General features: G+C 39.0%; 1 protein-coding gene across 1 annotated transcript in view; it reads right to left on the reverse strand.

Moving 5' to 3' along the window:
* The window catches only part of LOC311050915 (NACHT, LRR and PYD domains-containing protein 3-like), a 178,796-nt gene that overhangs the window by 153,112 nt on the left and 9,229 nt on the right, over positions 1–16,455 (reverse strand). Inside the window, exons 4-10 of the mRNA XM_084065145.1 lie at positions 16,000–16,159; positions 14,953–15,066; positions 12,836–12,958; positions 12,572–12,670; positions 10,283–10,405; positions 9,564–9,662; positions 5,517–5,630 (exon numbers count right to left, since the gene is read on the reverse strand). Of these exons, the coding sequence (XP_083921271.1) occupies positions 5,517–5,630; positions 9,564–9,662; positions 10,283–10,405; positions 12,572–12,670; positions 12,836–12,958; positions 14,953–15,066; positions 16,000–16,136 (809 nt within the window). The 5' untranslated portion in view covers positions 16,137–16,159. The remainder of the gene's footprint in view (positions 1–5,516; positions 5,631–9,563; positions 9,663–10,282; positions 10,406–12,571; positions 12,671–12,835; positions 12,959–14,952; positions 15,067–15,999; positions 16,160–16,455) is intronic.

Consider the following 16,455-nt stretch of genomic DNA (forward strand, 5'->3'; position numbering starts at 1 on the left):
TTTTCCTTATTTTCTTTCTTTATTTACACGTGCGTAATAAACGAAGCATTTGAGATTTCATCCGCCCAGATCTTTCTGAATTTTACTTGAATTATTATAATTTTAATGTTTATATGATCCGTAAAGTTTATATTTTCATTTGCTACCAGGCATGAATTTATTATAATTTATTATATATTTTTTTCCTTATTTTATTTTTATTTACACGTGCGTAATAAACGAAAATGTTGAGATTTCATCCGCCCAGATCTTTCTGAATTTTACTTGAATTATTATAATTTTAATGTTTATATGATCCGTAAATTTTATATTTTCATGTGGTATCAGGCATGAATTTATTTTAATTTATTTTATTATTTTATTTCATTTATTTACATGCGCGCAATTACACACGCATCTAACTATTGGACTCAGCTCTTTGCTCTTATAAGCTAGCTCTATAGCTCTTATCGCTCATAAGTCATATTCAGATGATGTCCTCATAGAAAGCGATATATACAAATGCAAAGTGTAAATTAATCTCTTATATATTTGCTTTACGAGCAGGGGTTCTCTCCGATGGCTTGGAGGGTCTCGGTGCGGCTGCAGAGTTCACCTTGAAATGTGTCATTACAATTTTACTGTAGCCTAATCCACAAAAGTGTGACTGACTGTTAATTCCTTGTGTCAATACATTGTGTTTTTATCACCGGTGGCAGTATTATTATTATTATTATTATTATTATTATTGTTAATAGACCTTGCAACATATATGTTAGAGCAACTTAAGTGCTTGCAGAACTTAATAATATAAGCACACTTATTCTCCAGGCAGACAGACAGAAACAGTCTGTCTGTCTGTCTGTCTGTCTGTCTGTCTGTCTGTCTGTCGGTCGGTATATTATGTTACGTGCATAAATTAAGCTTGGGTCATTGGTCAATGAACCTGGTGTGTCGGTCAGAAAATAACTGATCTATAAACTCACAACTCATCGCATCCTCATTCATTTCACTGGTCAAATGCAACAGACAGACAGCCAGCCGATCAACAAGCTCTGCAGCGCGATAGATAGATAGATAGATAGATAGATAGATAGATAGATAGATAGATAGATAGATAGATAGATAGATAGATAGATAGATAGATAGATAGATAGATAGATAGATAGATAGATAGATAGATAGATAGATAGATAATATAAATATATTATACTGTAGGCTACACGGTTATAACCAAACATAATTATGATAGGCTATATTATTATATTAGGCTATTAACATTATGCAAGCTAATTATATTTACCATGGTTACGTCAATAAGAAGACAGACAGATCTATATCTGTCTGTCTGTCTGTCTGTCTGTCTGTCTGTCTGTCTGTCTGTCTGTCGGACGGACGGACGGACGGACGGGCAGATATAGGCCTTCGTGATTCTCTTCTTTTCATTGCAGCATGATTAATTAATAGCAATATTACGGAATAGGAAAACAGAAAAACAATCTACCTATAGAATTCGAACTTGGAAAGTTGGGTTGAGACTTGAGAGCTATAGGCGTCGCTACTCATTGAACCATCGAAATGACATCTCTCCTGACTTTTAATCGGAGGTGGGCACTAGGGACATCTGGGCATCAGGAAGAGTGGGTATATATGGGCACTGCCTGTGAGTGGTGCCCAGATTTCCCTAGCGCCCACTCTTCTCCACCCCTAAGTGCCCACTCTTCCAAGTGCCCGCATGTCCCTAATGCCCACTCATCTATCTATCTATCTATCTATCTATCTATCTATCTATCTATCTATCTGCGTTAGAGTTCATGTTGGAATTAAATTATTATGTATATAATATCATCATATTCTTTATTATGGTGGAGAATAGATTGATGCTATTCAAGGATTATTATTATTATTATTATTATTATTATTATTATTGTTGTTGTTGTTATCGACCTATTGCAATAATAGACTTTATTATTATTATTTCCATGTTTCTATACTTTTACTTCTAGACAGACAGACAGACAGACAGACAGACAGACAGACAGACAGACAGACAGACAGACAGACAGACAGACAGACAGACTGTTTCTGTCTGTCTGCCTGGAGAATAAGTGTGCTTATATTATTAAGTTCTGCAAGCACTTAAGTTGCTCTAACATATATGTTGCAAGGTCTATTAACAATAATAATAATAATAATAATAATAATACTGCCACCGGTGATAAAAACACAATGTATTGACACAAGGAATTAACAGTCAGTCACACTTTTGTGGATTAGGCTACAGTAAAATTGTAATGACACATTTCAAGGTGAACTCTGCAGCCGCACCGAGACCCTCCAAGCCATCGGAGAGAACCCCTGCTCGTAAAGCAAATATATAAGAGATTAATTTACACTTTGTATTTGTATATATCGCTTTCTATGAGGACATTATCTGAATATGACTTATGACCGATAAGAGCTACAGAGCTAGCTTATAAGAGCAAAGAGCTGAGTCCAATAGTTAGATGCGTGTGTAATTGCGCGCATGTAAATAAATGAAATAAAATAATAAAATAAATTAAAATAAATTCATGCCTGATACCACATGAAAATATAAAATTTACGGATCATATAAACATTAAAATTATAATAATTCAAGTAAAATTCAGAAAGATCTGGGCGGATGAAATCTCAACATTTTCGTTTATTACGCACGTGTAAATAAAAAAAGAAAGAAAATAAGGAAAAACATATATAATAGATTATAATAAATTCATGCCCGGTAGCAAATGAAAATATAAACTTTACAGATCATATAAAAAATACAATTATAAAAATACAAGTTAAATTCAGAAAGATATGGCCGAATCAAATCTCAACTGCTCTGGATCAAATGCGCAAAATATACAATTATTACTATCCACCCCTTGGGCTGGGGGGCGTCCCGGGGGGGGGTCCCGGGGGGGGGGGGGGGGGGGCACGCAGGTGGGGGGGCTGCGCCAGAAGAGCGCAGATATGGTCGATGGATCGGATGGCGGATCCTACGTGGCGCTCGCGGCGCTTTGGGCAGTTGTCACGGCGGTTGCAACCGGCGCGGCGTCCGCCACAACCGCCGCGGCGCTCGCGGCGTCCGCCACAACCGCCGCGGCGCCCGGATGGCGGACCCTACGTGGCGCTCGCGGCGCTTTGGGCGGTTGTCACGGCGGTTGTGGCGTCCGCCACAACCGCCGTGGCGCTCGCGGCGTCCGCCACAACCGCCGCGGCGCTCGTGGCGTCCGCCACAACCGCCGCGGCGCACGCCACCGCCACATTAGGATCTCGCTGTCTCTCTAGTGAGCCCACCTAGGGAGCCAGAGGCCCCTGGTTGCCCCAGGTTCGATTCCAGCCCAGGCCAGCATATGTGTCAATGAAATGAAATGTGTCCCTGAGCAAGACTCTTAACCCCTAATTGCTCACAGGTTCTCATTGGAAACAAGACCGCAAGGACTTTCATGAACAACCTGTTAAAAGGAATTATCCTTATCCTTAAGCATTAGAAGGAGTTCTCCTTAACACTATGTGACCTTTCGGCCATTGCCCGCACACCGCCGGAAGCACAGGCTCTCGACTGTGTAGTAAAAATAAATAATACACTTTCGCTACTCACTAAAAAAAGACGGTTTTAAGATGTTGAAAGCCTACTTTCCTTTGTGATAACACTCTGAGCCCCCACCTCCCGTTTAAAATATACTTTTTGGCAAGAAAAGAAAAGAATTCAGCGGACGGTATGTTTTTTAGTTACTCCACTGCGCCCCCTGCGTGCGTGCATACCTTAAACACAGATGGTAATACATACAGTTCATTATGACACAGTTCTATCTAGTGGAGCCTGACACATAATCATTGAAGAGGACATACTTTTATTTGGTATTAAATCACCTCTAGGTAGAAAACAGACAATGTATTATGTGCAGTGTTGGGCGCGTTACTTTAAAAAAGTAATTAGTTATAGTTACTAGTTACTTCTCCAAAAAAGTAACTGAGTTAGTAACTGAATTACGCTATTGTAAAAGTAACTAGTTACTAGGAAAAGTAACTATTTGCTTGAAAAAGTTGTAATATGTCAAAGAATTTGGTTTATTTTTGGGAGCAGGTTTCACAAGCCAGGTGCATAGACAGTGTTGGGAAAGTTCACTTAAACTATGAACTGGTTCAAAGTTCAGTTCACAAAATTTAAAATTAACTAGTTCAGTTCATAGTTCATAATTCAAAATGTTGAACTAAAGTTCATGGTTCAAAAAATGAACTAGTTCAGTTATTTTTCACGCTCTCTCTCTCTCTCTCTCTCTCTCTCTCTCTCTCTCTCTCTCTCTCTCTCTCTCTCTCTCTCTCTCTCTCTCTCTCTCTCTCTCTCTCTCTCTCTCTCTCTCTCTCTCTCTCTCTCTCTCTCTCTCTCTCTCTCTCTCTCTCTCTCTCTCTCTCTCTCTCTCCATATACATACATACACATACACGTACACTCTCTCTCTCTCTCTCTCTCTCTCTCTCTCTCTCTCTCTCTCCATATACATACATACACATACACGTACACACATACATACCTACATACATACATACATACATACATACATACATACATACATACATACATACATACATACATACATACATACATACATACATACATACATACATACATACATACATATATATATACATATATATATATATATATATATATATAGAGAGAGAGAGAGAGAGAGAGAGAAAAAAAGAGCGGAAAATAACTGAACTAGTTCATTTTTTGAACCATGAACTCTAGTTCAACATTTTGAATTATGAACTATGAACTGAACTAGTTAATTCTAAATTGTGTGAACTGAACTTTGAACTATAATATAATATAATATAAAAAATATAATTAATAAGGGTCTCTCAGCTAAGGGGTCCTTGACTTGAAAAATGTTGAATACCCAGGCCTGTGTTATTACATTTTATGAATATAATCCAGGATTATGCCATTTGTAGCCATAATGTTTTAATAGCAGACCTACAAGCTCCACAGTGAGTTGCATCGCGTTGTGAGATTGTATATCTGCTTTTTTTGTCACGGTGTAAATTAGAATATTCAAAAGACTAAGGCCAAATCAAAAGTTGCTGTCAAAATTAACACTGGGTGTAAATATGTAATTTCACAAAAGAAAATCGTAATTTATTGTAAGAAACAACCTTTTTTGAGACTCCTACGTGACAAAAACGCATCACATAAATGCTGCGTGGAATCAGACAAGTTCCTGGACCTTACATAAATAAAAGCGGATCCCGAATCAGCAGCCAGTGAATCTAGTTAATTTGCCCGCTATTTTGTGATATGGGGAAATTATCGTACATTTGGGCATTTGTGGAATTATTGATCGTACATCGTACGGAGGGTAAAATTATCGTAAAAATACGATACATCTGGCAACACTCACATACTACAAAACTAAAGTATTTATTACATTATATACCTCATGATCTCTGCTCAGTAGAGTTTGATAATAACTAAATCATGTGTTGTTATCTGTGTGTTCTGACCTGTGATCAGTAGAGTGGTGTTCCTCTTTGAAGGTAATAGGTCTATCCATGGACCAGTCACTCTTCATGGAGACACAGCTGGGTACGGGAGACCCTGATCTCTGATGATGGACCCTGAGAGAAAGAGAGGATGAACATTATTTACTTTGTTTATTTTATCATACAATCCATGTGGAATCCACACACACTTCTAGTCAGACATCTCTTATATAAACTCTCTACTCTGAAGTATAAAACACTTCAACGTCCACAAGGAACATTTCAGAAGTGCAGCGATTGTGGTGCAGAAACGTCTTTCTATACCGAGTTTGGTTTTAATGACGAAAATTAATTAACATGGTTAATTTGATATCATTTGTACATGGTTTAGAGACAACTGTTAAAAATCAAGTGTGAACTATGAATGGTTGTCGAATAAATAAATAAATACACATTTGAAAAAAACACATAGAGAATCAGACCCCAGAATTAAACCTTTCTAGTTCTTCTGTTCATTTTCAGTCCAGTAACCTTGAATCATAAATACATCTATCTCATGCCACGTGTCCTTTAGACAGTATGATTAGTTTATTAATTACTGAAAATAAAGGTTATTAACACTGTCAAAACATATTCATGCTACAAAACTAAATCAAAGGACCACTTCACCCATTTCCACCATATTTCTTATAACTGGTCCTCACTAATGATTATTATAATATAATATTAAATATTATCTTCATATAACTGGTCCTCACTAATGATCATTTTAATATTATATTATATATTATCTTCATATAACTGGTCCTCACTAATGATCATTATAAGATGACACCATTTCTGTGTCTCAGAGGAGGGCTGTGGACAGTTCAGAAACCTGCCTACCAGTGACATCATCTGGAGGCAGATTTCAAATGTTGAATTGATGCAAAAACAATGGCTTCTATTATATTCTGATTATTAAATAACATCTGGGTGAACATTCAGCAAAAGTAACAGATCTACAAGCTTACACCATTTTGTGTTGTGAGCTTGTAGATAGGCAAATTTCGGCAAAGCGATTTGGTCTACAGGGGAAAGTACATAGAGTTTTAACTGGTCCTCACAAATAATCATTATGATATAATATTATATTATTCTTTTCATATAACTGGTCCTCACTAATGATCATTATAATATAATAATATAATATTATATAATATCTTCATATAACTGGTCCTCACTAATTACGGGGCCAGAGCTCTGCTCTGGAACCGTATTGTTATTGGCAGTATTCTGTCACTTCTGCCACTTTTCGCAGTTCTGGCTGAACCGTGCTGTCGCTTTTTACGAAACTCGGCCATATGGTAGATGGTCATGAAAAACGTTCAAAAAATAATTCTCACAATCTTTCGTCCAAAGGTGGCGCTATAGCACTCAATTGAAAATGCCAACTTTGAACAGGTACAACTCATGCCCTGTTAGACCTACAGCCATGAAACTTGGATACACATATGCGTCTCCTCATGCTGAACAACTTTCACACTCTGACTTTTGACCTCTGACCTTTAGATCTCCCACCATTTTGAATTATATGAAAAACAGTCATTGGCTCCTAACTTCTGCATTTTTTCACTTATGGAAAATCCGTTGGAAATTTTTGTAGGCAGTGGTCCAAAGTTCAAGTGCTAAACGTTTCGTGCAGATTGCTCAAAAACCCCAGGAGGAGATAGATTTTAACTATTACAGTTTTATGAAAATTATTCATCTGTGCCTAAAACATACATGCAGACTCACATTTCTTTGAAACTTTGCAGAAATGTACAGGGTCATTCCAAATATCACTGAAACCAATCTTACTCCAATTGGCCAAAAGGGGGCGCTATAGCAATTTTTTGAAAAGGCAGACTTTAAACAGGCATAAGTCATGCCTCGTTTGGCCGAAAGTCGTGAAACTTGCTTACACATGTGCCTTGACTCATGAGGAACACACGTATCGATTTGACCATTAAGCTCCGCCCTTAGATTTTCCGCAATTTTGAGCAGTTTGAAAAATACTTGTTTTTGCCAGTTCTGGCTTAACCGTGCATACGCTTTTTACGAAACTCGGCCATATGGTAGATGCTCATGAAAAACTACCAAGAAATAATTCTCACACTCATTCGTCAAAGGGTGGCGCTATAGCACTCAATTGAAAGTGCCAACTTTGAACAGGTACAACTCATGCCCTGTTTGACCTACAACCATGAAACTTCGATACACACATGCGTCTCTTCATGCCCGACAACTTTCGTGGTCTGACTTTTGACCTCTGACCTTTAGATCGCCCACCATTTTGAATTATATGAAAAACAGTCATTGGCTCCTAACTTCTGCATTTTTTCACTTATGGAAAATCCGTTGGAAATTTTTGTAGGCAGAGGTCCAAAGTTCAAGTGTTAAACGTTTCGTGCAGATTGCTCAAAAATCCCAGGAGGAGATAGATTTTAACTATTACAGTTTTATGAAAATTATTCATCTGTGCCTAAAACATACATGCAGACTCACATTTCTTTGAAACTTTGCAGAAATGTACAGGGTCATTCCAAATATCACTGAAACCAATCTTACTCCAATTGGCCAAAAGGGGGCGCTATAGCAATTTTTTGAAAAGGCAGACTTTAAACAGGCATAAGTCATGCCTCGTTTGGCCGAAAGTCGTGAAACTTGCTTACACATGTGCCTTGACTCATGAGGAACACACGTATCAGTTTGACCATTAAGCTCCGCCCTTAGATTTTCCGCAATTTTGAGCAGTTTGAAAAACACTTAAACCCAGGATTTTCAGCTATTTGCGTGAAACTGTATCATCTGTGTGATCTCCTTTTTCACAGTTACTTGTCTGTTGGGCCAATGGCGTCTCCCTTAAATGAATGCCTCACAATCTCAAGGTCGCCAGTTCAAGCCTCACTTGATGCAGACTTAATTTAAGTTGAATTGCAAACAACATGACTGTATCAATGAATACATGTGCAAATGGTAAAGATAACCTGAAATGCTTATTTGAGAGTACGTTTTTTCAACGTATGACATACTTCATTCTGAAAATAGCTGCTCTACAATCTCACAACTTTTCATGGTTTGTGAGCTTGTAGATCGGCTACTTTCACTAGTTTTGGTTCTGAGGAGATGTACAATTTCTTCATTGGTAAATGGTTTGTGAACGAGTGATCTTGGTGTTAGTGAAACAGGGGCTTGGTTCATGAAAGAAGGCAAGAGTTTATGATCTTCAACAGACAATATCAGCCTGGACAAAGCTATAGCACTATAGGTAGTGTTGCAGCCTATTAGTCTGAAGGTTGAGAGTTCGAATCCTGTTAATGGCAGTAGGTTGAGATGTCCAATCAAACCATTATGTTTCCATCTCTCTCTCTCATCAATCTATTGTTTCCATGTCACTCTCTCTCTCTTCAATCTATTCCGTTTCCATGTCTCTCTCTCTCTCTATTCACTGGCCCCGTATTATCGCTGCTTGCAGCTATATTTATTATTATAATATGAAACCATTTCTGTGTCTCAGAGGAGGGCTGTGGACAGTTCAGACACCTGCCTACCAGTGATATCATCGGTAGGCAGATTTCAAATGCTTAATTGATGCAAAAACAATGGCTTATAATATATTCTGATTATTTAATAACATCTGGGTGAACATTCAGCAAAAGTAACAGATCTACAAGCTCACATGATGAGGTGTTGTGAGCTTGTAGATCGTCTATTTTCTGCAAAGCGATTTGGTGTAGAGGGGAAAGTATATAGAGTTTATGTTAAATAATAAATTAGGTTCTAATAAAGGAAGTCAGTACTTGAGTATTTTCACTAGATATTTTTTACTTCTACTTAAGGCATTATTATTTCAGAGTAACAATACTTTTACATGAGTACAGTTTAGGGGTACTCTACCTCTGTGCATGTCCAAGACAATCTAAGAATGACTGAATCAAAGATCACTACAGCTAACAGTGAGATACTAGTACTGTCTACAGCTGTGAGCAGATACAAGACATTCTTTGTGTCTTCCCAGATGAAGTTCACAGAGATCAGTGATCTTACTTTGTGTCTGGATGTCCAGGTTCATTACTGAAGTTATGAAGTCGTCCTTTAGACCGGTCACTCTGCATAGACACACAGCTGGGTGTTGGAGACTCTGGTCTGTGGTAAATAGACGTAAATAACATTAGTAATACCATCATAACCTGTTCATACTACCAAACTAAAGTATTAAAAGCCAGAACATTATATACCTCATGATCTTTTATTTTTTACTTTAAATTTTTATCCCGCGATTTTTGTAACCCATTTTTTTTTCACCCGGTGCCAAATTCCTGAGTGATCCTGGGCGCTACACCAGCCCTACACCAGCGCTACACCAGTCCCCCACGGCCTGGGGAGGCCAGGGCCGAGTTCATGCTTCCTTCAATGCATGAGAGCCAACTGACCTTCTTGTCACCTGACGGGGGGGAGTTTCCCTGGTAGGACGTAGCGCGTGGAAGGAACACGTTATTCCAACCAGTTCCCTTCCCCTCCATCAGGCGCCCCGGCTGTCATGGGGGAGGCGGTATAGTGACCAGGATTACTACATGTTTTTGTGAGGATATTAACTACCCTGGGAAACACGGGGAGAACATGCAAACTCCACACAGACCTTCTTGCTGTGAGGCGACAGCGCTACCGACTGCGCCACCGTGCCCCATATACCTCATGATCTGTGCTCAGTAAAGTCTGATAAAAACTAAATCATGTGTTGTTTTCTGTGTGTTTTACATTCTGACCTGTGATCATTGGAGTGGTGTTCATCTTTGAAGTTAATATATCCACCCTTGGATTTATCACTCTTGTCACTCTTCATGGAGACACAGCTGGGTACAGGAGACCCTGGTCTCTGATGATGGACCCTGCAGAAAGAGAGGATGAACATTATTTACTTTATTTATATTATCATACAATCCATGTGGAATCCACACACACTTCTAGTCAAACATCTCTTATATGAACTCTCTACTCTGAAGTATAAAACACTTCAACGTCCACAGGGAACATCTCAGAAGTGCAGCGATCGTGGTGCAGAAACGTCTTTCTATACTGAGTTTGGTTTTAATGATGAACATGAATTAACATGGTTCATTTGATATCATTTGTATATGGTTTAGAGACAACTGTTAAAAATCAAGTGTGAACTATGAATGGTTGTTGAATAAATAAATAAATACACATTTGAAAAAATACATTAGAGAATCAGACTCCAGAATTAAACCTTTCTAGTTCTTCTGTTCATTTTCAGTCCAGAAACCTTAAATCATAAATACATTTATCTCATGTCACGTGTGCTTTAGACAGTATGATTAGTTTATTAATTACTGAAAATAAAGGTTATTAACACTGTCAAAACATATTCATGCTACAAAATTAAATCAAAGGACCACTTCACCCATATCCACCATATTTCATATAACTGGTCCTCACTAATGCTCATTATATTATTATATTATATAATATCTTCATATAACTGGTCCTCATTGCGCCCCCTCTCTCTCTCCTCCTCCTCCTCCTCCCTCCCCCCCCCCCCCCCCCGCCCGCCCCTCGCGAGACTACAGCAAGCCCCGTTAGTAAGACTGTCCCTCATCTCGCGAGAGAAAAGAACAGAGAGCTAGAAGCTTGACGCAAGAGACGCTCCGCTTGTAAAGCTAATACGTTTGCACTATTTAGACTTATTAAGTCTTGCTTGTTTATGTCTACTACACATCAGAGTGCCTGTGTGCGTGTATGATAAACGTAAGTTCTTCTGAAGTCGATATATATAACTTGTTGTCCCGTTACGGGGTCCTGTAGCCAAGCTAATTACCTGTTGCTAAAGCTAACTAGCAGCTAACTACCTCGTCACTCTGTAATAGTAACCTACGGTCAGAGAAATGCTATCGATGGTTCTTTGGTATCGTTGCACTGTTACTGTATGCATTTCACATCTCTTATGGTGATAATGAATGAAGAGTAATGTCATTGCACCTATTTCCTTAGAATGTGACCAGTGTGATAAGTTTGGTTAAGATTACTAAAGGTTTCTGATCTGATCTAAGCTGCATTACTGTCTCTAACTACAGTTGGGCAGAGACAAGTTCCACGTAAAACTGTACTTGTGTAACTTGAACAGTTAAAGTAAATGTGAAGTTCAGAGTATCTTCTGAGAGAGCCTACTATTTAGTTGGTTCTGTATGTGTTTAATTAGGCCTGTTTATAGTACATTGTGACTGTGCAATTACAAGGGTAATCACTCCTTGTTCATATTCTGCTTACAGAAACCACACACAACCCTGCTGTTCAGTAGCACATGTTTATTAAGGAAATAAATGGACCTCGCTCTCCACCATTGTCATCTGTGTCTAATCAATGCACAAGGGCGAACACAACCCACCTAACCAGTAACCATACAGCGTTTCACTGGGTCCTTCACAACATTAATACTATATAATCTTCATGTAACTGGTCCTCACTAATGATCATAATAAGATGACACCATTTCTGTGTCTCAGAGGAGGGCTGTGGACAGTTTAGAAACCTGCCTACCAGTGACATCATCTGGAGGCAGATTTCAAAAGTTGAATTGATGCAGGAACAATGGCTTCTATTATATTATGATTATTTAATAACATCTGCGTGAACATTCAGCAAAAGTAACAGATCTACAAGCTCACACCATGAGGTGTTGTGAGCTTGTAGATTGTGTATTTTCGGCAAAGCAATTTGGTGTAGAGGGGAAAGTATATAGAGTTTATGTTAAACAATAAATTAGGTTCGAATAAATGAAGTCAGTACTTGAGTAGTATTTTCACTAGATATGTTTACTTCTACTTAAGGCATTATTATTTTAAAGTAACAATACTTTTACATGAGTACAGTTTAGGGCTACTCTACCTCGGTGCATGTCCAAGACAACCTAAGAACGATTGAATCAAAGATCACTACAGCTGACGGTGAGATACTCTACTACTGTCTACAGCTGTGAGCAGATACAAGACATTCTTTGTGTCTTCCCAGATGAAGTTCACAGAGATCAGTGATCTTACTTTGTGTCTGGAGGTCCAGGTTCATTACTGAAGTTAGGAAGTCGTCCTTTAGACCGGTCACTCTGCATAGACACACAGCTGGGTGTTGGAGACTCTGGTCTGTGGTAAATAGACGTAAATAACATTAGTAATACCATCATAACCTGTTCATACTACAAAACTAAAGTATTAAAAGCCAGAACATTATATTCCTCATTATCTGTGCTCAGTAAAGTCTGATAAAAACTAAATCATGTGCTGTTTTCATGTGTTTTACATTCTGACCTGTGATCAGTAGAGTGGTGTTCATCTTTGAAGTTAATATATCCACCCTTGGATTTATCACTCTTGTCACTCTTCATGGAGACACAGCTGGGTACAGGAGACCCTGATCTCTGATAATGGACCCTGCAGAAAGAGAGGATGGATAAGGATAAGGATAATTCCTTTTAACAGGTTGTTCATGAAAGTCCTTGCGGTCTTGTTTCCAATGAGAACCTGTGAGCAATTAGGGGTTAAAAGTCTTGCTCAGGGACAAATTTCATTTCATCGACACATATGCTGGCCTGGCCTGGAATCGAACCTGGTGCAACCAGGGCCTCTGGCTCTCTAGGCGGGCTCACTAACCACTCAGCTATGGCCGCCCCTATGGATGAACATTATTTACTTTATTTACATTATCATACAATCCATGTGGAGTTCACACACTTCTAGTCAAACATCTCTTATATGAACTCTCTACTCTGAAGTATAAAACACTTCAACGTCCACAGGGAACATTACAGAAGTGCAGCGATCGTGGTGCAGAAACGTCTTTCTATACTGAGTTTGGTTTTAATGACGAACATGAATTAACATGGTTCATTTGATGTCATGTGTACATGGTTTAGAGACGACTGTTAAAAATCAAGTGTGAACTATGAATGGTTGTTAAATAAAATAAAATAAACACATTTGAAAAAAAAAAAAAAAACACATTAGAGAATCAGACTGTTACGTCTCGCTCCCCCTCGCCTCCAAATCCTGCTGCTGTGGCCTCTCTGTACTCATCAGCACCACCCAGAGGGCTCAACAGCACACTCCCAGCACACCTGCCTCCAGTTCCCAATCTCCTCACCTGCCCTGCATTGGCAATCACCCCAGAGGCTATAAGATCCTGGCCGGCATGCAGCTCAGCGCCAGATCTTAACCATTCCACTCGTATGGTAAAGTATAACTTGCTGTCTAGTTTCCCAGTTTAGTAGAGCTGTTCACCTTACACAGTGGCAGCGCACACTTTCATTGTGAATTTATATCTGACCCTGCTTCTCCTCTCCTCTCCAGTTTCCCCGGATCCCGAGCTGAGTTTGAGCAGCCATCGGAGCCTACACCCCTCTTCCCCCCCGTTGTTGTTGAGCTTATTGTTAATAAACTCGCCCGGGTGGGCTTTAATCCTCCATTTTGCCTCCTCCTTGCTGTGCACTTGGGTCACACTCACCATCCCTAACACAGACCCCAGAATTCAACCTTTCTAGTTCTTCTGTTCATTTTCAGTCCAGTAACCTCATAAATAAATCTATCTCATGTCAGGTGTCCTTTGGACAGTATGATTAGTTTATTAATGACTGAAAATAAAGGTTATTAACACTGTCATAACATGTTACTGCTACAAAACTAAATCAAAAGACCACTTCACCCATTTCCACTATGTATGTTCATATAACTGGTCCTCACTAATGATCATTATAATATTTTATATATTATCTTCATATAACTGGTCCTCACTAATGCTCATTACAATATTATATGATATATTATCTTCATATAACTGGTCCACACTAATGCTCATTATAATATTATTTCTGTATATCAGGGCTGTGGACAATTCATAAACGTGCTTACCAGTGACATCATTGGTAGACAGATTTAAAATGTTTAATTGATGCTAAAAAAAATGGCTTCTATTTAATTCTGTTTATTTAATAACATCTGGTTGAATATTCAGCAAAAGTAACAGTAAGTAACAGATCTACAAGCTTACACCATGACGTGTTGTGAGCTTGTAGATCGGCTTATTCGGCTGATTTGGAAGTTGATTTGGTGTAGAGGCGAAAGTATAGAGTTTATGTTGAACAATAAATCTAGTTTGAATAAAGGAATCCAATACTTGATTAGTATTTTCACAAGATACTTTTACTTCCACTCAAGTCATTATTAATTTGAATTAACAATAATTTTACTTGAGTACAGTCTAGGGCTACTCTACTCTACCTCAGTGCATGTCCAAGACAACCTAAGAATAATTGAATCAAAGATTACTACAGCTGACAGTGAGATACTCTACTACTGTCTACATCTGTGAGCAGATACAAGACATTCTGTGTGTCTTTCCAGATGAAGTTCACAGAGATCAGTGATCTTACTTTGTGTCTGGAGGTCCAGGTTCATTACTGAAGTCAGGAGGTTCTCCTTTAGACCGGTCACTCAGCAAAGACACACAGCTGGGTGTTGGAGACTCTGGTCTGTGGTAAACACTTCTGGAATCATACAAATGTTTATAATTATCATATGAGTGAAAAAGTCAGTTTATTCCAATGTTGATTCTGTCGACTAAAACTGACGCAAAATGTTCGTCGACTACCTTTTTTCACCGACTAAAACTACATAAAATCTAAGCTATGATGGGTAAAACTAAGACACTCATTTTATGTTTGGTTGCGCTCCGGTGTTGCGCTCTGAAAATAGCAGATCTACAAGCTCACAACACTTCGCAGCACGTCTAGCTCCAATCGGAACCTCTGCCTCCGCTGTATAGCTCCTAGATGAGGTTCCACAGTCTCGGCTGCCTAAAGGTGACGACACCAGTGAATATTGGCCACTATGCATGATTCTTAACTTTTTCAGCACATCGTATCCAAAACGTAAAGCTCGGCCTACACTGCTCTCAGATGTTTCAATTTTTAGCAGCCAAGAAAATCTAAGCGACGGGTTGAAACAAGCGTTTAAATCACTTATTTAGTCAGCCTGTGGCCAGTCAACCCGCGTCCGCATGCGCAGTACTGCTCCCGTAAGATTGCATTGAGAAATCATGGCACAGGCTGAGAAAAAAAAAACGATTTAAACATTTGTTTCAACCCGTCGGTTAGATTTTCTTGAGCGCTAAAATTGAAAATGTCTGAGAGCAGGGGGGCCGACCTTTACTTTTTGGATACGATGTGCGGAAAAAGGTAAGAATCATGCATAGTGGCCAATATTCACTGGTGTCATCACCTTTCTGCACAGAGACTGTGGAGGTTCCACATGGAGCTGTGCTATCATGCTATGTCATGTTCTAGTGCTGTGTATATGGTAGGATTCACATACTATCATGCTATGTCATGTTCTAGTGCTGTGTATATGGTAGGATTCACATACTATCATGCTATGTCATGTTCTAGTGCTGTGTATATGGTATAGGAGGATGTACATACTTTAAGTGTGGAGGTCCAGGTTCATTACTGAAGTGTGGAGGGTCATCTTTGGACACACAGCTGGCTGTTGGAGGCGCTGGTCTGTGGATGTGCTGTTTGTCACTTCCCTCCTCCTCTCTCTCCACAGACTCACTCATCTTTTGGTCTTTATTTATTTAACCTGTTAAGTTTAAAGGCAATACAATAAACCAGAAAACAGGAAATTATGGAGATAGAGATAGAGATAGAGAGGGAGATACATTATAAATCAGGGGTGATGCAACTTTGATGATGTAGAGGGCCACTATATTTCCACACTCACTCCAGAGGGACATTGCATATACTGTCGGGCAGACACCTCCGTATTTTTCATAAATTAATGCCGTATTTCGCCATTCTTTGTCACACAAAAGTAGCAAAAATAGCCGATCTACAAGCTCAAAACGTGTCGCAGTGCGACAGGTTTTGAACTTGCAC

Source organism: Gymnoscopelus microlampas (assembly GCF_963454915.1).
Source record: "Gymnoscopelus microlampas genome assembly, chromosome: 8".
NCBI classification, from domain to species: Eukaryota; Metazoa; Chordata; class Actinopteri; order Myctophiformes; family Myctophidae; genus Gymnoscopelus; species Gymnoscopelus microlampas.